The sequence below is a fragment of the Myotis lucifugus genome, unplaced genomic scaffold (genome assembly GCF_000147115.1).
Source record: "Myotis lucifugus unplaced genomic scaffold, Myoluc2.0 scaffold_123, whole genome shotgun sequence".
Lineage (NCBI taxonomy): Eukaryota > Metazoa > Chordata > Mammalia > Chiroptera > Vespertilionidae > Myotis > Myotis lucifugus.
The window spans coordinates 3,323,621-3,348,287 of NW_005871171.1; the positions used below are offsets into that span (position 1 = coordinate 3,323,621).

At 47.3% G+C, this 24,667-nt stretch overlaps 1 protein-coding gene across 7 annotated transcripts in view; it reads right to left on the reverse strand.

Annotated features, from left to right (window-relative positions):
- FOXP1 (forkhead box P1) overlaps positions 1-24,667 on the reverse strand; it is a 213,530-nt gene that overhangs the window by 57,877 nt on the left and 130,986 nt on the right. For all 7 annotated transcript variants that reach the window (XM_023758106.1, XM_023758108.1, XM_023758109.1 and 4 more), the window contains one exon: positions 19,348-19,552. In XM_023758106.1, coding sequence (XP_023613874.1) covers positions 19,348-19,552 — 205 coding nt within the window. The remainder of the gene's footprint in view (positions 1-19,347; positions 19,553-24,667) is intronic.

The following is a 24,667-nucleotide window of genomic DNA, read 5'->3' on the forward strand; positions in this document are numbered from 1 at the left end:
TTAGGTCTATGACACATTTTGAATTAATTTCTGTACATGGTGAGAGGAAGGGGCCCAACTTCATTCTTCTGTATATTGTCCCACCACTGTTTGATAAAAACGTAACTCTATCCCAAATAAATTATCTTAGCAGCTTTTTCAAAAACCAACTGAACATAAATATAGTATCTGTAGTACTTTTGTACTTCATTTTTGCTTATTTATTTTTCCCTAATATACTGCTTGTGTTCTCAAAAGAATTTATATTTACATTATAACATAACTTTTGAAGTTACATTGAATTATAAAGTAACTTTTAAAGTTTGGTGGGGCAGAAATATATATTTAATTTAATAAAAATAAAAACTTAGTACAACCACTTTTTGAAGGACGAGTGTGAGGCAGGCTTCCCTGCCCTGCCAGCCTGGGCATGAGCACCTCCTGCTCCTCCTCCTCCTCCTTCTCCAGCTCCTCCTCCTCCTCCTCCTGCTCCTTCTCCTCCTCCTCCTCCTCCTCCTTCTCTTCCTCCTCCTCCTCCTTTTCCTCCTCCTTCTCCTCCTCCTCCTCCCATCTCCAGGCAGGAGTGGGCGTGGCCTCGCCTTCCCCACGAGCACTCTCAGGGAGCTCAGGGATAAAGGCCTCCTTTGTCAGGAGGGCAGCCCTAACCACCAGAAACCTGGCCAGTCATTTAAATGCCTGCCCTCCATTTCTGCATTTGAAAGCTGCAGGGAATCCCAGTGGTAACACTTCCATGAATCTTCTACCAGGAATATGCAGATGGCCGGGCAGAGGACAGAGGACTATCTTCTTACTGACAAGATGAGTAGGGAGGAGGTGCTATGTTAAGAAGAAAGAGTGAGGTCTGTCTCCCCCAGCGGCAGTGACAGAGGGGCTCCCCCGCTGCCCACAGGCCGTTTCCTTCTAAACCGGGGCTGGGAACCTTTTTCCTGCCCAGGGCCAGTTAGATATTTATACATCATCCTGGGCCATGCAAAATTATGAACTTTAACAATTAGCCTGCTCTATTTGGTCAAACATTTAATGAACTCACCCCTAATGCCTTGGCAGGGCCAGACCAAATGACTTTGTGGGCCTTATATGGCCTGAGGGCTGGACATTCCCTCCCCCTGTGAATCTAAACCATCGCCCACACCCTCCCGTACACACATCAGAAAGTACAACGAATCCCATGCCCCCTCCTTGGAATTCGACACAGTCGGGCCTTTCCAGCCGGCCAACGAAAGTGACACGCTGACCCAGACAAGGCACCGGGCTAACAGGGCCAGCTCGCCACCACTACCTCGGGCCTCGCTGTGGCTCAGGTCTCCTCTCCCTGCCCGTCTCTCAATTCCTCCGTCTCATGTCCATGTGCACATGCTTCCTATGTCCATCCTATGACACTGTCAGCCACAGATCCTCCTCTCGCAGGCCCGTCGTGGCCTAGGACTTGGGCTGCATGGCAAGGGCTGCTCATTCCCAACCCAACACGAAGCCTCTGCAGGCACCGCCGGTCCCCGAGGGTGTTCTCCTGACACCGTGTCAGGACGTTTACTAATAAAAACTGTGACCATAACGGTGTCCATGGAAACCACCACTACTTTTAAACTTTCCCTTTTGTTTAGTAGATTCTTTAACTTACACGAAAATGATTCCCATTTCTCTATTCACTTTTTACTTAACATTTCCCTGCCTTCTCCTGTACTACGATATCCTACTCTCAATTATATTTTCAGTATCATACCAGGGATTGCTTAGGTCTGAATATGGGAGCATGAATTTGACTTCTAGTGACGAAGTGATACTAAAACAATAATCAGACCTCAGGTTTTTTAATCCTCACTGGAGGACATGATTTTATTGATTTTTAGAGAGAAAGGACTGGGGGGGGGGGAGAGGGAGGGAGGGAGGGAGGGAGGGAGGGAGGGAGGGAGAGAGAGAGAGAGAGAGAGAGAGAGAGAGAAACTGCAACCTGGGTATGTGCCCTGACCGGGAATGAAAACCGCGACCTCTTGGTGTACGGGAGGACACTCCGACCAACTGAGCCTTGCAACCAGGGCCAGATTTCAGATTTTTATACTAAATTTTCAAGAACTAATTGATATCAATAGGTCAACTTGAATGAAACCAAACCAGGTGAGTTGGCTTTGGAACTTGAGCACGGGCGGCCGCATAAAGGTCAGGGCGGGGTCACAGTAGCCAAGTGACCGCTCAGATGTTGATTTCCCGCGCTAGGGCCATTCCTCTGGGAGCTTCCACACCACTGCTGCCCCCCCAGCGCAGCTGCAAGTCAGATCCCAGCGTCGGGTAGAAACTAAGAGGCACAGGTGTCTTCACAGTGGCTGCAGACCTAGGGACAGGTCTCCTGCTTCCTACAAGAGTGCCGTGCTCCGTGGGGACAGGAGTGGTGACCAAGCAGCAGCCTCGTCAAATGACGTTCTCCTTTAACCTTCACCGAAAACACCTGGAGACGACGTAGCTCATTTCTCACATTCTGCCTGAGCTTTTGCTTTTCACTCATTATGGAAATATGCTATTCTACGTGTTTATCCGTTTTCCTAAAGTAAGTTGGCAACTGGTTTCATAATCTGAACAGACAGGGCTGTTTATCAGAGCCTGTTAAAGGCCGGGCCTGGAGTGACGGAGACGGGTCCCTGCACAGACACATCCACGCCGCCCAGCTTTCACTCCCAGCACGGAGTCCTTCACTCTCCCTCCCCAAACACTCTTCTCCATTTCTGCTGCTTCAAATCATGTTTAATTAAAGGATTTCACATTCCCTCATGATATGATATTCATGAGTAAAACTTGCGATGGAGTGACTGTGAATTAGTCTATTAAGTGCCAGATTTGTGCTTTTAAACGATGATAGAGATTATTGTTATATTATCTGCTCTCAAAATTGTGCCATGAGATGTGGGGGCTACCTTAACTAACTTTACATCTGAAATAAAAGCTATTAACCATCTATGTTCAGGGATTTCCCCCCTCAAATTACAAGTTATCCTGAGAGAAGTACAGGGTCATCTTTCTGCAGTATCTTGACTGTGGCTACTGAAGCCAGATATGCTGGGAGAAGCCGGGTGAAGCTGGGAGAGGCTGGGAGAAGCTGGGAGAAGCTGGCTAAAGGTGGAGAAGCTGGTTCCATGTCCATGTTTACTAAAAGAAATGCAACTAGTAAATCAGATTTGTGATTTCGCAGAGGTAACCTTTTTGAAATCTATTGAAGTTAGTCAATTTTCAGAAAGATATTAAATAAAAAGTATTAATAGGCAAATCCAGATACAGCAAAAACTGAACATGGCAAGAGAATGACTCAAAGTTCACTGTCTGGGCCTTAAAAGTTCATAATTGTGTTCAAGGCTAAGGATATTGCTTCATACATTTTTTTCTTGGATATAAATCACCTAGGGATCTTTTACCCTGCGGATTCTGACTCAGGAGTTGGCGGTGGAGACTGGGAGGCCCTTGGCTCCAGCGTGATGAAGATGGGGCCCGCCAGGGACCACAGCATGAGTGCAGTGGGTCGAAGTGTCTGCCCTAAAAATTACTGCAGTTAAAGAAACACTCCCGAGGTGCCCTCTTTATTAACTGTGGGTTGAAGAACAAGTTGAAGATGAAGAAATATGGAAAGTGCTGGTATTGAGCAACTTCACCAAGAGTAGCTCCAGACTCATAAAAATGCTGCTCTGAGTTATTAATGAATTAAATGCAAGGCTGCTTTAAAAATATATTACAAAGCAGGTAAGACTCAAGGAAGTTAGCACAGAGAGAAGGTCATTTCCTACTTCTGCTTAACAAACACCAGTCTCACATGATCACAGATCTGTGATGACACTGCTCAGGAGTAGCCTGGCCGCCACTGTTCAATCAGTGGGTTTGTCAACTCAAACTCCAGTTCCCAAACTCTAGGTGTGCACTATGATCCTCTGACCTGGAGTGGTGCCCTGAGCCTGGAAGTAGAATGTGTGTGAAGAGTAGGGTCTTGGCAACTTTTTAGGAAGGTGAGGGATAGATTTGGGCTTTTTAGGAAAGCAGCGTATATCATGAATGCAGGGTCCCGATACAATGAGCACAGTTCCATATTTGGTCAAGGCCCGTCTCAGCAAAAAGAGGGAATCCTGCCAAAACATCGCAGGATGTGATACGCACACACAGTGGGAGTCCACACGAGGCTGGGTGAACACGGGATTTCTAAAGACCGGAAGGTTTATTTAAATTGATCTTGGACATCGATCTGACCGTCGGGCCTCGGAGGGAAGGCAGGGGAGGGTGGGGGAAAGGGGGAGAGATCAACCAAAGGACTTATATAGGCAAGCATATAGGCCTAACCAATGGACATGGACAACAGGGGGGTGAGGGCATGAGTGGGGGATAGGGGGTAGCGTGGGGATAAGGACACATGTGTAATAACTTAATCAATAAAAAAATCAAAAAAATTAAAAATTAAAAAAATAAAAATAATAAAAATAAATTGATCTTGGACAAAAATGTATGTAGTATCTCCAACCTCAACCCGAGTTCACAAATATTGCTTCTTAGGACAATGTTTATTTCATCTAAATTGAAAAATAAGTCATTTTTAAGAAAATAATATAATAATAATGTAAGAACATATGGCAACTTCCTAACAATGGGACACATTCAAATTACTAAAGCTCATGGAGTATTCATTCCTCAGGGCGATTGAGTGGACAGCTGGGTGACTGACCCCGGCCAGTCTCTGCAGACCCTTCCATCCGAACTCTCAGGGGGAAGGCGGAGCCTCAGGGTCATCAGAATGTACGGGGCAAAGACCCACTAAGGCCACCACAGCAGCGCAGTGTCCCTGCTCCCGGCCTGGAGCTTACCCCTCAGGCAGGAGCCCGTGTGTAGGTGCAGCTGTGACCAGTGCTGACCACTGTGCCTATGGTGAGAACCTGAGGGTGGGGCCAGGACAGGTGGTAAGTTTGGCAAGTTATTTCCTTCACCATCCACATCACCCACCTGCCCATCTCCCTTTTCAGCTACTGGGTGAAACATGCTGTCCTGATTTCCCGACGCCAGGTCTGGGCACGGAAGCACAGGGCAGGGCAAGAGGCTGTATGGTGCCTTCCAGTCAGTCCATCGCAACACCGACCGCAGGGATGACAAAGGCAGGGCGCCTGCTTGCATGGTGCTGAGTGAAGGGGTAAACAAAGGCAAAGACCAAGAGGAGGCAGAGGTCCAGCTTTTGTTTCCAACAATTAGGACTGTCCTGAGTTTGTGAGGTGAACGCTGACAGCATCAATCCTGGGATCTTGTTAGGAAAACAGACTGCTTTCCAAAGAGTGGCCGTGAGCGACTGTGTCAATACGGAAAAGGGACCACTAATCCACAACTTACTGACACCATTTAGCAGCATTCTCATCATGTCACTGCAAGTGTATTTGCAGTGGTGAGTCACCGGGCCCACGTGGAACCTTGCCCAGGTGTCCCAGGCACCCACAGCACCCAGGAAACCAGAGAGCACAGATCAAAGTTCCAACGCTCCTCTCCTGGTGGAAGCCCTCCCCTCAATGCTCCGGATGTCAGCACAGCCACAGCCAGAGCCAGGGGGTCAGGTAACTGTCTGAGAGCCACCCGGGAAGGCAAACAGCAAGAGCGAAGAACAGGTGAGCTGAGACACAAACGGGCGCAGAAACATTCGGCACACGCATTTATGTTTCCTCCAAGATACCCCCACTTTATGCAGCTGCTTTAACTTTTCTGTAGCACAGAATGCTTCATTAATAACCACCTGAATTACCCTCTTCTCTCCCTTTAGTTCAGCAGGTTCACATAAACACCTCATTTGTGAGAAGCATGGAGCTGGGTTCCTAGAACACGGTCTCTGCGCCGGGATTCATGAGAATACTGAAATGGACGTATGCGTGTGTTAAGGTGATCTTAGACCTTATAGGAGCATACACATGTGTATGTGTACATACTTCTCATTCCCCAGGCCTCTAATTTTTATAATACAGGTAAAATATTAGACATGTGCATAATTAAGTAAAAAGCACACTTAGTAGGGGTGCATTTTCAAAATGTCTAATCATGATGGGGTGACTCAAACACCGGTAAAGGTCCTGGGCACAGGCTGTGCCTAAGTTCTCTCCTCTCTGAAGGAGTCTGCCAGGCTCTCCAGCTGGAGGGAGAGAACGGAACAGGTGGCTGGTACGTAAGATGTAACATTTTATCTGTCCTTCACTGTCAGCAGGAGCTCACCTGCTACAAGAGGCAGAATGACACCAGGCAGATGATTGAAGCGTAAAAAGCATTTTTAAGCAATACAACAAAAAATAAATTAGAAAGACGAGAGTATTTACACATGGTTTAAAGGCTAGTATTAGAAATTTTTAAAGAAATTTTATTTCATAATATAGTTTTTGTTGGATCATAATCTTAATTTTTTTTCTCTTTGAATATTTTGGCACTGGAGCACAGGTTGTCCTAAATCAGTGGTTCTCAACCTTCCTAATGCTGCGACCCTTTAATACAGTTCCTCATGTCGTGGTGACCCCCAACCATAAAATTATTTTCGTTGCTACTTCTTAACTGTAATTTTGCTAATATCTGATATGCAGGATGTATTTTCATTGTTACAAATTGAACATAATTAAAGCATAGTGATTAATCACAAAAACAATATGTAATTATATATGTGTTTTCCGATGGTCTTAGGCAACCCCTGTGAAAGGGCCATTCGACCCCCAAAGGGGTCGTGACCTACAGGTTGAGAACCGCTGTGCTAAATGATAGCAAATAAGTTATCCGGGTCACTTCTGTCGCTTCGACTGGTGGGAAGGGAGGAATGCCACCATGGAAGCATAGCAGTTGGGATGTTCTCCAAGCATGGTCCCTGGGAACTTGTCAGAGATGCAAATTCTCGGGCCCCACCCCAACTTGCTGAGTCAGAATCACTAGAACTGGGGTCAGCACCTGTCCTCCAGCCAGGCCCACAGGCGGCGCTGAGGCCAGGGACAGGTGAGAATTAACTCTGACCAGAAGCTCACATTTTCTCTCTTGTTTGGAGCATGTGAAAGTATCGAGGAAGGCTCCCAGGACTCTGACAGCTTAGGGGGCCAAAGGTCAACAAGGGCTTCTACATCTTCTGAACCGTTCGCCTAGTCCAGTGGCCGGCAAACTGCGGCTCGCGAGCCACATGCGGCTCTTTGGCCCCTTGAGTGTGGCTCTTCCACAAAATACCAACTTCTGCGCATGGGCCACAAAGTTTCAATCTCACTGTACATGCACGCCCGCACGTGGTATTTTGTGGAAGAGCCACACTCAAGGGGACAAAGAGCCGCATGTGGCTCGCGAGCTGCAGTTTGCCGACCACTGGCCTAGTCTCTGTGACGGAATTCAGCACCAACTGCCCAAGGACCAGCTGCCGAGACAGCCAGGATGCAGCCAGCGACAAGAGACATGAAGCCCCCCCTTCAGTTACATCTCACCTGATGCACACGTGGGGAGGAAATACATACACTACAATATTCCACTAGTGCTCATTTTAAACAAATTATCGACTTTTGCACATACTCCTGAATGTATTACATTGTGTTGCAAGAGTCTGTTTCCATGTCTGTGTCTCTGACTGGACTGTGAACTTCTACAGGGGAAGAACTACATTGTAGCCATCTTTTAATTCCCAGAAGGTACAAGTTAGTATATAATAAATGCTCAAAAATGTGGTTTGAAAGAATAAATGACTTTAACAATAATTTTTATAGAGCACCTACTATATGCTAGAGACTATAATGTGTATTAATTTATTTAATCTTCACAGTTAATCTATGAAGCAAGGCCTGGCATCATACCCATTTCACAGATGGAAAATGGAGGCACAGCAGGATGAAGTAAACTAAGTGAACAGCCTGTGTTGGAATGCAGGCGGTCCAGCTTCAGAGTCTACCTCATAATTCCTAGAAACACAGCCGTCCTGCCCCCGCCCCACATGAGGTATGGGCCATGACTGAGCAAAACACGCTACCCCTTTGCCCTGCCTCAGGGCCTCTGCGTCTGCTGTGTCCGCTGCCTGGACGGTTCTCCCCTCACTTCCTCACAGCAGCTCAAGGTTCACTTCCTCAGAAAGTCCTCGCCAGACCAACCGATTTACCCAAATGGTAACCTTGGCCCCACTATTCCCCCTTCCCCGCTTTATTTTTTTCAGAACTTGATTCTGTCTGTCTTTTTATTATGTAATTACTCATTTGTTCTTTATCTCTTCTGCCAGCTCATGACTGGATCCTCATGGCTAAGCCTCGGACACTTGGGCCGTGGTTGGGGCTTGGTCTGCTGTGTGGACTGAATGGATGCACCGCCCAGTGACTTCCGCCCGCTTAGGAACGCTTTTTGGTTGAACGCTGGATAACTTCTCATTAATCCTCTTCCCATTCATCCTTAGGTTTCTTTGTAGTTCTGCCTGTATAACCTTATAATTTATTCCAACACCACTGGATTATTCCAGCTCTTGGTGTTAATTTTTTTTCTAATTAAACTGCTATTTATTTTTCACACGGATCTTCAACACCAGACATCTTGTTCTTGTCAAAAATATGACTCATAAGGAAAAAGTTAAGTTGAATATAGGGGCTCATATGTACCAGAATGTTTCCATCAGTATTTCAGATATAAAAAAAAGAGACACAGTCACAGAAGCCTGTCCACTTCTCAGGTCTGTAATAATAATTTCAGTGGAGTTTTAGCCTTTTGGATGTCTAACCTAACCCCACCCAATGACTACCATGGCCACTCCTGAAACCAAAGACTGCATCATTTACACCAAGCATGTCACACTCGTGGCCTGTGGGCCGCATGTGGCCCACAATGAGTATTTTTGCAGCCCAGCCAATATAACGGCATGTAAGAAACGTTTCAATAAATATTTCATAACTTAAATTTTACAATATCCTGTTATACATATTTACTAATAATGAACTACAACGTTCGCTAATGACTGATTAGTATAATGTGTTGCATTCATTTCCCTCACCTGCCTTATGCGCAGGCACACCATTCCTCTCCACTAATACTAGCAGAGAATACTTTTACTGCCGATTGCCATGTCATTAGTCTTGGACTGACTTGTTTGATGTGTGCAACAGGAAATATTTTGCTTTCAGAGAACAAGAGAAATAGGTTTATTTGTGTTATGCTTATTAATTTTTGCAGTTACTCAGTGTCTGGTAAGTTAATGTTCAAGAAAAAATATTAATTTTTATTAAAATGTTTTATTATTTTATGTTAACCATTACTCATTTATTTCAGCCCTTTGTATTCAGCATGTCTCTATCAAAATAAACCTACGTGTCTATGAAAACTGAAGATTTTGTGTTTTTTGTGGCCACATACACTTACACCTTGGTTATTTGGCCCGTGTTAGTCTTTGAGTGTGACGTGCTTGATTTACACAAACATTGTGGGCTTTTCTTTATCTTCTGCCATAATGTACCTCACACTCAACATTCATAGCCAAGATGCAAAATGGACACACAGAAAGGATACTTCAAAGATATACCTAAAAGTATGAAAAAAATAGAAAAAAGAATGAAAGAGGAATCAACCTTGCCATTAGATTGATTTCCTTGAAAATCATAAAAGGACTGAAGTTTAAAGGTCACAAAAGAGTGTCTATTGGTTGAGGAAAGTCTTACAGGTTTATACGACCTGTATAAACATCATCAGCTACAGTTACTATAGGGTCTGTGTTTACCAAACAAGAATAGATACAGTGCCCAGCCGGTGTGGCTCAGTGGTTGAGCGTCGACCTATGAACCAGGAGGTCATGGTTTGATTCCCAGTCAGGGCACATACCTGGATTGTGGGCTTGATCCCTAGTAGGGGGCATGCAGGAGCCAGCCCATCAATGATTCTCTCTCATCATTGATGTTTCTATCTCTCTCTCCCTCTCCTTTCCTCTCTGAAATCAATAAAAATATATTTTTTAAAAAAGAATAGAAATAGTGACACAAAAGCATAACAACATTTGAGCGTATAAAATGGAGAAGGCTGTGCCTTCTAGTAAATGTTCCAAAGTGCCTTTAAAAATGCCCCCTTTTCATCTTATTTATGGGGCAATCTCTGTTTTCTTGATTCTCCCAGTTCAGTTCTAACAACTCCATGGAATGTTTCACTCTCAGATCTGAGACTAGTAATGATTCTCTCTTCCCTTTCACTTTTCTCATTTTAAGACTTAAAAACAAAAACTAACTAACTAGCACAACAATACAAACTGTATATTGAAAATCATTTTCACAACTGAAAATGCAAAAACAGAGAACAAAAGCCAGAGTCTAGTACAGGTACACTGTCCTAAAACTGGGGTAACCCACGAACAACACCCAGAAAAGGTGTGTGTGTGTATGTGTGCCCGCGCACACGGCTTGCTGTAAACCAGTATGTGTCACGCACCGGAACTATACCTGCCAACTGAACCATTTGCTTCTACAAGCGAGGCAGGGAAAGGAAGGCTCTCCTGGGTCCCCTCGCTGAGCCCGTGTGGGTGTGCACATCGTCACCTTAAGACGCGCTCCCCCGCAGAGGCTGCTGGGATGGAGGCCTCCTCTCCCACCACAGCGACCACAGTGCCGGCCAGGCTCCGCCGAGCCTTCCTGTGAACGGGACAGACTGCCAGATGGACAGACACCCAACAGGCCGTGGGCTCCTGGCGACACGTGCCCAGGGGACTGTCCCACTGACCACCACCTGGGCTTTGCATCGTGCTGTGCCTGCAGAGCACGGGGCCCATCGGGATGCTATTTCTGAGTTCACACAGAAAGGAAAATCGCAGCTAAGAGAATCCTCTGGCTGGCGTATCTGTGCTCAGTCCCCGGAACAGTTCCCCAAAGGAATGGTTATCTCCTTCATTCACACAGGAGAGTGACAAGCGGGGACACACACTCACAACCTCCCCGTGTGAGCCTCCACTACTGTTTCAATGAGGAGAATATACGTTAGTAGAGGCCCAGTGCACGAATTCGAAAAGAACATGGCTCCCACTTCAGACTCCTGCAGAGGTAACCCCTCGCCCGACCCAATCTTGGCTGAGAACACGGGACTCCTATTTGCCATTGAATAGAGTAAGGCCAGGACTTTTCCAAGCCACATGGCTTCTGTAGACTCGTGGCTTCCCTTTCCACTTTGGATGAATCCAGTATCTGGCAAAGGAAATTTTCTACTCATTCAATCCAAGTGGCAAAGTGTGCATTTCAACAAAACTCTTAACCCAGCCCTAGCTGGTTTGGCTCAGTGGATTGAGCGTCGGCCTATGAACTGAAGGGTCCCGGGTTCGATTCTGGTCAAGGGCATATGCCCGGGTTGCAGGCTCGATTCCCAGTAGGGGGCGTGCAGAAGGCAGCCAATCAATGATTCTCTCTTATCATTGATGTTTCTATTTCTCTCTCCCTTTCCTCTCTGAAATCAATAAAAAATATATTTTAAAAAACAACCACAAAAAAACAACCTCTTAACCCAGTACAAGCAACAATGGCCGAGTTCGCGCAGGCCGGAGCTCGGGCTCCCCTGCCACGCTGGCCTCCGGGAAAGCGAGGGGAGACTGAGGAGGAGGGTGAGCCCTTCCACGCAGTGCACACACTTGCCGAACGGCGGAGACCAACCAAGGGCTCTGGCGGGAAACCCCATCATCCCAGACTGTCTTCCCTGCGCAGTGACAGGAATGGGTTCACATATGGTATGGGGACAGCTGGCCCGCTAGACATGACAGAGCCCACGGTAGAGATTCCTTTAAGAGAAACAAGATGAACTGACTCTCCAGAGCAATGATGCCATTTACTGGAAATTATTTATTACTTAAACGCAAGAAAGAAAAAAAGCTGTAGCGTCTAGTGACGCTATGTTATGGCAAAAAGGACACCACAGCTCTCAGAGAATAATAACTGGCTCGTTTTCTTTTAATCACCACACCAGGCAAACCCTCAAGGAAATCCGTGCACTGGTCCCTGGGGCGAGGCACCACTGCAGCCCTCGCTGGGCCTCTGGCACGGGAGTGGCGTCCAGCGGGCGCGGCCCCAGAGCCTTTCCTCCTGCCGAGACCCAGGAGCAAGGGGCTGGAAGCGCATCTCAGCTCATCTAAGCCTTGCAGTCACCACATACCCCGCAGCACCCTACGTGCAAACTGCTCACTAGCTCCCAGATGCTCCTTCTGACATAAGCAAGAACATTTTAAAAAATATATTGGTATTGATTTCAGAGAGGGAGAGAGAGAGAAAACATCAATGATGAGAGAGAATCATGGATCAGCTGCCTCCTGCACGCCCCCTGCTGGGGATTGAGCCGGAAACCCTGGGCAAGCAGGAACATTTCTGCCCTAAACTGGCTATTTCCCAAGCAAACAGACGCAGGTGATGCTTCAAAGTGTCGCTCTGGAACAGAAAGAGGCGCCTGCATTTCAGGCCCCTGCCTCTGCCCACCCACCCTTCCCTTTCTGGTCCCTAGGACAGCTGGCAGGACGCGCCCAGCCTACCCCCTGCGTGCTCCGGGCAGAAAGACGAGACAGACACGCAGCAGAGGACCTCGGGGGCTTCTCCAAACGCCCCTCATGGCTGAGCAGACGACCACCTGATGCTTATGGCCTGGTCCTGATCCCTGAGCTCTAAGGGCTGAAGACTGTAACCCAACAGTCTGGGTGGAGCAGCCCCGGGACCACCAGACTATGGCTGTCAGTGCAAGGACCTCGGGGCCAGTCCAGCTAGTTGTGTGGCTTCTGGGCCCCACAATCCCATTTGTACAAACAGGACAGTAAGTAGCCCATAGGGTTATTGTGAGGCTTAAATGGGAAAAAGAGCATCAAGGCAGATGTCAAGGCATATATATATATATATATATATATATATATATATATATAAAATTGATTTCAAAGAGGAAGAGAGAGGGAGAGAAACATCAATGATGAGAGGGAATCATTGATTGGCTGCCTCTTGCACACCCCACATTGGGGATTAAGCCCACAACCTGGGTATGTGCCATTGACAGGAACTGAACCCAACACCCTTCAGTACATAGGCCGACGCTCTATCCACTGAGCCACACAAGCCAGGGCAAGGCTTTTATTTATAGGGCCCCACAGAGCAGTAGCTCAGCACATGGTGGCTGCCTCCACCGCCCTGCATGCCGGCTCCTCTCCCTCCAGCAACACTCCCTCTGCTCTGCTGGTTCACACAAGAATGGGAAGGATTAGATTTTCAAAAATTTCCCAAAAAACTCCTACTTCCCAACATTGCCCAAACCAGGGGACCTGATGACCACGCCCGCCCTGGGCGGAGAGCAGTGCCCACCTGACTGTGCATTGCTAACAGGCTGCCAGGTGATGCCAAACTCGCTGCAGCTGCTGACATTGAGCAGCAAGAATCTCGGGCAGGTATGACAAACACATCTTCTACACCTCATCTCAGACCATGAAACCCAAATCTTCCTGGAGGAATATCCACCCAACACCTGTAAGAATACCATCAGGAAATCTGAGAAACATGGTCTTGTTAGTTAAGGTCAGAAGTTGACAAATTTTTTTCAGTAAATGGCCAGAAAGTAAAATATTTTCGTTTTTGTGGGCCACTTAGTTTCTGCTACAACTGCTCAAGGCAGCCACTCCAGTGTGAAAGCAACCACAGATGATGCATAAATAAATGAGCATCGCTGTGTTCCAATAAAACTTTATTTACAAAATGAGCTGTGGGCCAGGCTTGGCTGGTAGGCCATAATTTGCTGACCTCTGTTATAGATCAATTGCCTCAATACATATTTGCAGGAAGCAGCAACAATTTTGAAGACGATTTGGGACAATTTGACTGAAGGTTCTCCAAAATGCTCTAAGGCAGCGGTTCTCAACCTGTGGGTCGCGAACAATGAAAATACGTCCTGCATATCAGATATTTACATTACGATTCATAACAGTAGCAACATTACAGTTATGAAGTAGCAACGAAAATAATTTTATGGTTGGGGGTCACCACAATATGAGGAACTGTATTAAAGGGTCGCGGCATTAGGAAGGTTGAGAACCACTGCTCTAAGGGAAAGGAAGATTGGTGGTAGCCAGTGTGTGCTCAAGTACATACTTCAAATCAAAAGAAACACAAGACCAATCATCTGATTTTCAAAACCGAAACCAAGAAAAGGTGCAACGAGCAAGCACTGCTCCGAATGATGAGAGGCTAGAGCTTACTGACTGATTTTCTGGCTCAAAAGGCCCCAACTAGGAATATATACAACAGTGAAAGGCTTGTGAAACTACAACAATTCTGAAACCAAGCTTCTAGAATTTTAGAAAATACACCAAAAGCACCAATATTTATTCATCAACATAGAATTTAGTTTAAAAAATTAGAAAGAAAGCACCAGGCTGTCCACATTTCAGAGTCCCCTGCCTTTTGAAAATAGTGAGGCCCAGTAGACACAAATGTTATTGTTACACAGTCAGATACATGGCAACATGGCAAGAGGCCACCAGCGCAGAACAGACACTGTATCACGTGAAACTGTCTGAGGGCGCATGAGCCAAGCCACGGCTTCAGGGCTATTTGAAAAGCGCTGCCAGCTGCGCAGCGCAGACAGCACAAGCCAGTGGGATACATGCGCGGCGCCAACAGAGGAGAATGACGACGAAGGAAGAGGCGTGGTGAGTGGACGGCGGCAGGAGGCCCCGGGAGAGGGGCCGGATGTGGTCCCCTCACTCTGAGAACAGTCTGCAACCAAAGCAGAGGCCGGGCAACTGCGATCCTTGCGAAGGCTAAGGAAGCCTCGTACCCGATGCTTCGGGAAGGCTTGGAACAAATACCTAGCAGAGCTATGACTGAGACACGCACATTACGGAACAGCCGCTGACGGTGGGTAGACTGAGAGCAAAAATCTGGGAAGGATCACGACAAAAGGAGTATTTCCAGTGAGGCCCACAGAGGACAGCGGGAATGGAGCAGAGACCCGGGATGTATCACCAAGGAAACGTGAGATTCACAAGGCGGACAGGAAAGTGGGGGCACTTTTAAGAGAGAGAGAAAGGCTTGCTGTGCATCTGCCTGTGTGCACGTCTTGCACGGGGGTCATTTTTGTTTTTTATGTGCTGCTTCAGACCATAAATAATTTGTAGGCCTTCACCAAAGGCCTAGAACATATCTGTATCCAAGTTAAGAGGAAACTGCTATTTTCCTTAAAATGTGTTGATGTACACACAGAAGCTTAACTGAATTAATTTTAAATTAAATTTAAAATTTCTTTTAGGAATACTGACTTTAGTTCATCACAGGTAGTCATGTGATGTGATGCTTAAGGACAGGAACACACTCCGAGAAACGGGTCTTTAGGGGATGCTGTTGTCATGTGAACATCACGGAGTGCACCCACACAGGCCTGGACGGCCTGGCCCGCCCCACGCCCAGCCACACGTACAGCCTACTGCTCCTGGGCTGCAAGCCTGTGCAGCACGTAACTACACAACCACACGAGATGGATTCCAGCACAAGAGAAGATGGTGCAAACCGGACACGTGTGAACACGAGCTGGACGGGGCTGCTGCCTAAGTAACATGCACACTGTTTCACACGACGAAAACGACAGCACGGTGAGTGCAGAACCCGTGACAGTCGTGTGTCAGCAAGTGCCGCGTGCAGGGCAGGGCTGTGCGGGCTGCACTTCACAGGACCGGCAGGCAGCGGGTGTGTTTCCACCAGCAGCACCACCACACGCGTCGTGCACTGCGCGCTGACACTAAGATAGCGCTTGGTGACAGGAACTCTTCAGCTCCATTATAATTTTATGGGGCCGCCGTCCAACATGCAGCCCAGCATTGACTGACCCAGCGTTGAGTGCATGACTGTATTCACTTCTAAGCTGAATGGAAACTTCAAGTGCTGATTTATAAACTAGAAGAGAGACTTGAATTTGGAACCTGGATATGCCACTAATCAGTTCTGTGACCCTACACCAGTTATTTAATCTCTATGACTCAATTTCCTCATCTGTGAAATGGGTATGATAACCCCTCCAGCTTCCCAGCGGTCACGTGGATACCATGAGCCATCACTCAGCCCACGCCTGTGCAGAGAAAGACTGATGCAGTGTGAGCGCCTTCCCTTCCCCAGCGCACCATAACATAATGCGATATTTAGAATTTTAACTCAGGCAATTACTTAAGTAGTAATTGCTATTTGTATTTACATAACTGCTTTGATCCAAGAAGCTCCAAGGGCTTTACTAAATTTAGCATTTTCATAAATGTTTCATTTGCATGCTGTGGATTTTATTTACCCACATCAAAACTTGGAATTTCCTAAAGCAAGATAGTCAGACGAGTAAAGAAAACAAGGTAATACTGTCACGTGTACCGGACCCCGGGTCTGAGTTCTGTCATCCACCTCTCGTCCTGTGGAATGACATGGCAGTCCGAGTCAGGAAGGTGCCTTCTCCTCTGTCAGCCCCTTCAGCTTCTGCCCACCCCCACTTCTCGGGCACTGGGGACGGAGGCGGGGTCACAGCAAACGGGATTAAATTGTGGGGAGAAAGTCCCGAATTCTGATGCCGACTGTCCCTGAGGCACCTGGACAGGATGTGAGGAAGCCTGGACCTGGGGGTTGGCACTGCCCCCAAAGGACAGGGCCACTCATGCCGTCGCAGGGAGAGGGGGTGCCCGCACAGCAGGGAAGTGGGCTTCAGCCATCGTTACCAAAGCACATCTCCTCCCTGCTCCACACTCCAGGGTTTTCCCTGAATGATTTAATTACACTTTTCCTGTGGAAGACAAATTAAAGAGGAGAGTGGGAGTGTCGTGCCAAGTGCGGTATTTATCTCCGTAACAGCCTGCAGCTCACCGGGGCCCAGAGCTGCTGTGCTGCGAGCAGGAGGCCAGGGTGCACGGCCAGGGCTGGAGAAGGGGCTGCACCCGACTACGTCCAAAACAAACCCCCACAACAATGCCTTTTCCACACCTTCGCAAAGAGCACCCAGCTCCTCCTGGTCAGATCCTGTCAGGAACACGGGCAGCGCGAGGCGAGCCCAGGGCAGGGCGTTCACGGGGGCCAGGACTGAGGACGAGACCCTTCTCCCAGCGACCCCTGACCAGCAGCAGCTCTGGGTGGCAGCGAGAACCTGTTGTTATGGTGACCGCTTTCTGTTTCCACTACTTAAACAGGACAGCACACACAGGACTTAGAAATTAACCTTAACTGGGTAAGACCCTATCGCATTCTTTTAAGTACCTATTTATACATGATAGTTGCATTTTTGATGACCAGTTCTGCAAGGTTATAACTCTGAATTATCTTCAACCTCAGGTGCTCATTTGTCTTATTTGCTACATTCAGTTAAAATGTGCTAATTAGAATTTTCTTTTAATCCAGCCACATCTAGGAATCTACAGAAATCTAAGTCGAGAGGAGCAGTGGCAGGTAATGTCACAGCTGCTTCATCCCTGCACGCGCAGCTCCAGCACTCAGCCTGCTTTTACCCCCGATAAGGCTCAGTGAGGCCCGGACCTTTTCTGATCCATAGTCTAATTCTGCCATGTAGTATACCGAGGATTATGCTCAAGTTTTGTGCAGACAAACAAGGATCATAAAAAAGTCAAACTTATTCTGGAGTTGGACTGTCTGTAGGATCCACTTCCTTCCAAACGCGCTCTAAGACGTGAGAAGGTTCTCTCCCCTCGCCTCCCTGCTCGCCCTCACCTGAGTGTGGACGCACGGCCTCTGGAATGAAGCTGAGCACACGGCATCCGAGCAAGAGTGTGTGTCACGGGGTATCCGTGCAAACACCCCCAGGGCCTCGGTGGGCATTTTTGGCACAGGGCCCCCTGCTCTGCGGTAAAGGGGCCGTGCGGGTGCCTAGCCGCGACGGGGCAGCCACCCCAGGACACCAACGCACGTGCAGCAAGGGGGCGCCTAGAGCCTTCTCCCCAAAGCCACTGAAGGGGTAGTGTTTTTAAAAGAACAAAGACATTCTAAAGGACTACACAGCCAGCCAGACCCAAGACTGGCTCCAGACACTTCAACCTTTCCTAACTGGGAGCAGCAGAAGCCTCCGTTGGGCAGGGGATCCAAGCTGCTTCTGCCGGAACCACCCCATTCTTCACACCTCCTAACCCAGTCAGCCTAAAGCATCATTCGGTCCCCTCTGCCTTCCGCAGAGATTCCAAAGGATCTTAAAATGCGAGTCAAAAGGTCTGGTTCAAGCATACACATATCTCATTTGGGGAATGCCTCGTAGGTGTTACGCTGAATATGATACACACACACACACACACACACGTATTTAGATAATGTTGTCTGTGATTACTAAACTCTAAATGGATAAAATGCTGCTGGTATAAAGATACAAACCTAATTAAGGCAGTGGGCTTCCTGATGTTTGATATTTCAAGAAATATATAAAATTATATTTGTAATTGCTTAAGTGAAAACATAATTTTAAAACTTTCACTGAGTCACTTCTATTAAAAACAAAATATAAAATTTGTTTTTTTCTCATGGTAATGACACTATCACATTTTAATTCTAAGGTTTCCCCTGTCTGTGGAAGCTTTGCCTTATGTAATATACAGGAAATGACTTAAAAACAGTAAACTAAGAAAACCTTCTAATTTAAGAGCATTATCTGCATCGACACATTCTACTTCTGAAAAGCAGCCACAGTGGCATCAGTGCTTCTGGCACTAAGACACAGTCGTGGCTGCTCCGCTTCCTCCCTCAGCTGTGCTCACATGGTGGGTCTCCCACAACCTCAGCTTCAACAGCCCAAAGGGGCTCAGGGCAAGTCCAAGCTCCCACCCGGAACCACGACGACTGGACCCCGGCAGCGCACTCCCGCCACCAGAAGGTGAGCTGCGGACCCCTGTGGGCGCAGACGCGGCCTCCGCCCTCCAGCCTCGCACCTTCCCGGGGTTTACTTTTAAGAAGCTCATGTGCTGTGGGAACACCATAATGAAAAGATGGGCTCCCTGCCTGCAAGGAGGGCAGTGCAGAGCAGCACAAGTTCCATGTTTCTCAAACCACAATTCAACACTGCCCACAGCGGACACTGCTACTCCCTTAGAAGAGGTTTGGAGCCAAGACAACCAGCTTGCACGGGTGAGCACCTGGCAGAGAGAGGAAGCCTGGAAGCCCTAAACCAAACCCGTCCAAGGAGAAGGCAAGGCCGCTGGCTGGGCTGCAGTGTAGGTTAGAGCCACAGCAGTGCTAACTCCATGTTGAAAAGGTGCAAACTCTCAGGTGCTTCGCACCCAAACAATATTGAACACATTCTTAAGTGATTATATGCACATGCAAGTCCCATAGAGCCAACGAGGGGGCATGAAGACAGGGTGAGGCACACCCCACCCTCCTTGTTACAGACATTTTTGGACACATCTCAGTGGCTCGTTCCTACCTTTCCCTCTTGGGGGTGTGGACTGAGAGCTGTCCATTGGTAGAGGCATGTGGGTTCATGATGAGGGAGGTCTTGGCAGGGGCGGAGGAGACGCAGGTGGCCGTGGTCAGATCCACGCTGCTGTGGCTGCTGCCCGTGGTCTCCTCGGCAGGGTGCGCACTCGTCACCTCTTTCCAGAGCTGCTGCAGTTCTGCTGGAATCATGCCTGAAACAAACAAATTGGATAATTAAATCAATTAACAGCCAATTCCGTCCTCTTCAAACAGTAATTAAATCAAAGAGTCAGTAAACAAAGCCTAGTGTCAGGGGGCTCTGGGGCTGCAGTGTCTTTCCCTCCCAACGAAAGCCAACAATGCAGTGACAACCCTCTACTCCCTCGAGTGCAGGTGAGGTGTCCTCGGCTGCAGCCGATGGTAAGCCTCCATCCCCTTGGTGGTTTCCAGATTTTGGGGGGGAAAAAGTGGATAGATGTTATATATTTTTAGACACAAAGAAGGACTCAAAATAAATGTGTTCAACAATACTATTATGACAACATGAACCAAAAAATGAGTAATTTTTGTGCTTAAGTCTTAAATGATGACAAATAGCTTTGTTATTAAATATAGTTTTTATTAATCACTTTTAGACATAAATTATGAATTCATATCATCTTCCTGAAATGCTTTTCAACTTTTAACAGTCAAATTGATTATACTATGATTATTTCATTAACACACCTATCTTCCTCATTAATTTTGGTTTCTAGTACCACATGCTTAATTGATGGATGTGTCTACTGAAAAACTGTGTAACTTTTTATACAAGTAACACTATTATTACTGTCATTTCTTAGATCAGTGCTAATGAACCATTGCAGAATACAATGAAAATGTAAAGTTGGAGTAATAAAGTTCTCTTGTTTTCTAAAGGGGTCAAAGTGGACATGGGTCTTAAGGAATAAGTGTCAACCCATATTTTACATCCCCAAGAAGACATACGGTGAGTATGCCCGTCTCACTCCTGTGGCCTCATAGCCTTAGTTCTGCTGGCACGCCTCTCGACAGCCCGGGATTTCCAAATCCGCCCCCCATGTCATGCTAGTGCACAGGAGAGAACCACTCTAAATGACTACTAGCCAGCTCAGCTCGCTCTGAGAGGACACCTACGAGAAGTCATGAGCCCTGGACCTCACTAGGCAATCCCGCTACAGCTGGGCTGCGGTTCCTGGTTTCAGTCAACTGACGTACTACCCTACCTAGAAAGCTGGTCATTTTCTGACTATACAGCAGCAAGCGAAACAGGTGTGTTTCTTACCAAGTCTAAGGTACTGAATTAAAAAAGAAGGCTGTGTGCATTATATTCATTTGAAACACATAATAAAAAATGCCAAGGTCTAAATTTAATTTATTTTTGTCATTTAGAATACAATGGGTAGATAATCATCTCAACGTGATCAGCCAAACATCTTTACTTTGCTAAACTGTTAAAGATTTTAATTATGCCGGCATTGGAGAGCACCGGCTAATGAGGCGCAGGGCTCCAGAGAACCCGAGTGGCTAAGAACTGTGAAATGAGTCTGATAGGATTTTTTTATGTTCACCGTGGATCGTTTGCATATCAAAGAGGAGTGAATTATTGCACAGCAGACCAATAACCTCCGCCTTTCTGAGAGGAGTGGTAACAAAAACAGTTGATCTCTCCCAACGGTTCCCCACAAAAATGTTCAAATACTTAAGGATTTGCAATTAATATGTACTATAATGGAGGCTGCAAATGATACATTAAGTGGTCAGATATTCTTAGAACGCATCCTCAACAGCCAAGTCGGTTTTCTTCTTCCTTCATAAAAATCAAATGCCAATTATATTTTGATGGATTTTGTCCCAAATGAGCATTTAGTTATTAGGCATATTCAATTATTACTTGTCCCTTGAAATTAAACCTCGGAGGCAAATTAAACAAAGGGAAAGGTCACTACAGAATCCCTGGCCAGTTCTGCTGCATCTGGGTGATGATGTTCAAACGCCTGGTGAAGTGACCGTGGGCTGTATGGCTCACAGGCCTGCCACTGCCACTGCCACTGCCACTGCGCACCAACCATCACCTGTGAGCCCGCCGGCCTGCGGCCCACTGCTTACTCAACTGAAACAATAGCGAACAGGCCTGTCTGCTGGAGATAACACACAGATAGAAAGCCACACAAGTCAACACCTATTTTTATTTTCCAGGGAGTAAATACGCTTGAAAAGCACAAACCGCCTATTTTCCACTCAAACTAACTGATTTCCGGGTCAGCTGCCCGGGAAGTGGAAAGCCTGGAGGATCGCGAGTCTAACAACTGTGTTGACACTTTCGCTCTGAAATAAAAGAGCAGAACTTTAAAGCCATTTAAAAAATGAATTAAGCCTATTAAAAATTACATACAAACTAACAGTAAGCTGTGTATCTAATAAATAAAGCCAGGCAGAAGTCCTGTTACACCTAAGAGAACAATTCCCATTACTCTACTCCCTTTTATTCCAATGGGCTAGCCAATCAGTTTCATCGTCCACAGGGAGAAATGGTAAATAAAATAGTAACTCATGGACTTCTGGGTCAAATTTCAATATGATAATTACATGTAAGAATAATCATTAGCTTTAGAAGGAAGCAGTCAAATCAGTGTCCTCCTCAGCGCCACGCCTTGATAGTATTATTAAACTTGGGTTCCATGAATAGAGGACTATCTACCAAGATCTCCTGTTAGAATGAAGACAGCTAAAAGACAGGCTAGTCACTCATCAGACTAAATGCACATCAAATCTCCAGAAAGTAAGCATTCCTTCCAAAATGGTAGATAGGAATAACCGTACTGAGTTAGTAAACAAATCCATTAGCAGGCACACAATTGAGCAATAAAGTTTCTCCTATTGATAGTGTACACTTAAAAATTAAAAAATCAGAATAAAATTGAAAGTATATTTCGATATGGAAGTACTGGTCCTGGCAAGGATCAAGTCATTAAAGAGACCAAGGAGAAAAGCAAATACACTAATTATGTAAAACAGAGAAGGCCCTATAGTAACCTTACAAACAACAAGAACATGCCTCCATTTCATAACCTTCAGGGGAAAAAAGGCCTTCGAAATATTGCTCTCTCTCCATTCCTATACGTTGATATTTACATACGCATTTTAGGTAACTGAGCCAAGGCCATAAGCAAGTATATAAAAGAATCTTCATGTTTGTACCGTGAAGTGGGCATTTCCAGTTATTTTAACACATACCCCTTTGCCTTGCTACCTTTCTTTTTTCCAGGATAACTGGCCCCTTCATTATAAAAGAAAATGCAGACACAGGTTTAAAAAATGTATGTTGTGGGGACAGTTGACAGATTACTGCTCATGGAACTCAATTTTACAGCCCAGGACTGGCTCACAGACAGGAGAGCTGACCAACCTTTCTGTCCTTCACACCCATCCCAGGTGACCTGCTCCAGCAGAAAGTTGATTTAAGCCTCATAATGATATCAGTTTTAAGCCATTATCTCTTTGATAAAGAAAAAATTGTATTGTCTTCCAACAAGACTGAATTCTCAAGCCCTTTTGGGCGAGGAGGCAGGGGAGACAAAACCAACTTCCCAATTCCCCCAAAGATGGCCGTGACACTGTGGCTGACTTCCCGCAGGCACCAACTCCAGAAATGTTTATATCTATGCGTATGCCCCTTGGACACACTTAAAGGCACCCTTCAGATGTTAAATACGCATCTTTCTAATGCCGCAGGGACTCGTGGTCATGGCACACTGCTGGGCATATCAATCAGTGCCGGGCCGGTGAATCACCGACAGCGCCGCTGATATGTTACCGCAGCGCTTACACTGCACGCATCACCACATTCATTCCCTTCCCATTACACAGGAGCTTGTCTTGTCACTGCCCAATTGCCCTCTTTTGGACAGCTTAACTGATGTGCCACAACAATGAACCTCAGTGAGCAGCTGAACAGCAGAGGAGCAGAGGGAAAGATGAGCGGCTGACGCCCAAGTCCAGTGGGTGTGGCCTGCAACAGTTTCCAACAATACTCCCGAAGGGTCATTAATGCACGTTGTGACATTTTGCAAGTTCAAAAATGCGTTGGCCAATAGCCCTTTGTTTTCCCCTGGTATGGCTGTTACCACATCTCCTAATCTGACAGCAAGGGAGATGTGAGCAGAAAGGGGAGGAGAGGCGAGAGGAGTCAGAGAAAAGCCCTGGTCGTCACAGTAAAAACACCCCCACAAAAAAACAAAGCAACCCCCAGATGGGACAGAAACTGGGTGTGGCTGACTCCAGAGAGAAGATTCAAATGCAGACATGCCTCACTTCCACCTGACAGCAAAGGTTCTGACCAAAAACCAGGCCTGCTGCATGGATGATGGAGGTTCCCCATTCCAACACTCTTCAGAGGCAGCTGAATCCAAGGCACCGAAGGCTTTAGCTACCAGCCTTTACGGCATATCTACCTGCATCCAAATGGGGGTGAGCTGAGGGCCCAGAGACAGGGCAGCCCCAGCACAGAGCATGCCTGCTCTCCTCCTCTGACCACACCGCACAGGTGTACTCAGGCCACACAGGTGCACTCACCGCACAGGTGTACTCAGGCCACACAGGTGCACTCACCGCACAGGTGCACCCACACCACACAGGTGCACTCACCGCACAGGTGCACCCACACCACACAGGTGCACTCACCGCACAGGTGCACCCACACCGCACAGGTGTACCCACTGCACAGGTGCACCCACACCGCACAGGTGTACCCACTGCACAGGTGCACCCACACCGCACAGGTGCACTCACTGCACAGGTGCACCCACACCGCACAGGTGCACTCACTGCACAGGTGCACCCACACCACACAGGTGCACTCACACCGCACAGGTGTACCCACTGCACAGGTGCACCCACGCCGCACAGGTGCACTCACCACACAGGTGCACCCACACCGCACAGGTGCACTCACTGCACAGGTGCACCCACACCGCACAGGTGCACTCACACCGCACAGGTGCACCCACACCGCACAGGTGCACTCACTGCACAGGTGCGCACACACAACGCATGAGTGCACTCACAACGTACACGCTCACCCCAAACGTACACGTACACTCAAAACGCACACGCACATCACAAGTGCATACTTACACTATACGTACCCGCTCACTACACGCGTGCACCCCCCCCACACGTGTGCACTCACTGCACGTGTGCACTCGCACCACGGGTGCGTACCCCCCAGCACAGGTGCCTCTCACGCAGCAGGGGGCCCTACCCGCCACGGGTGCGCGCATACCAGAATGGTGGTTGCCCTGACAGGA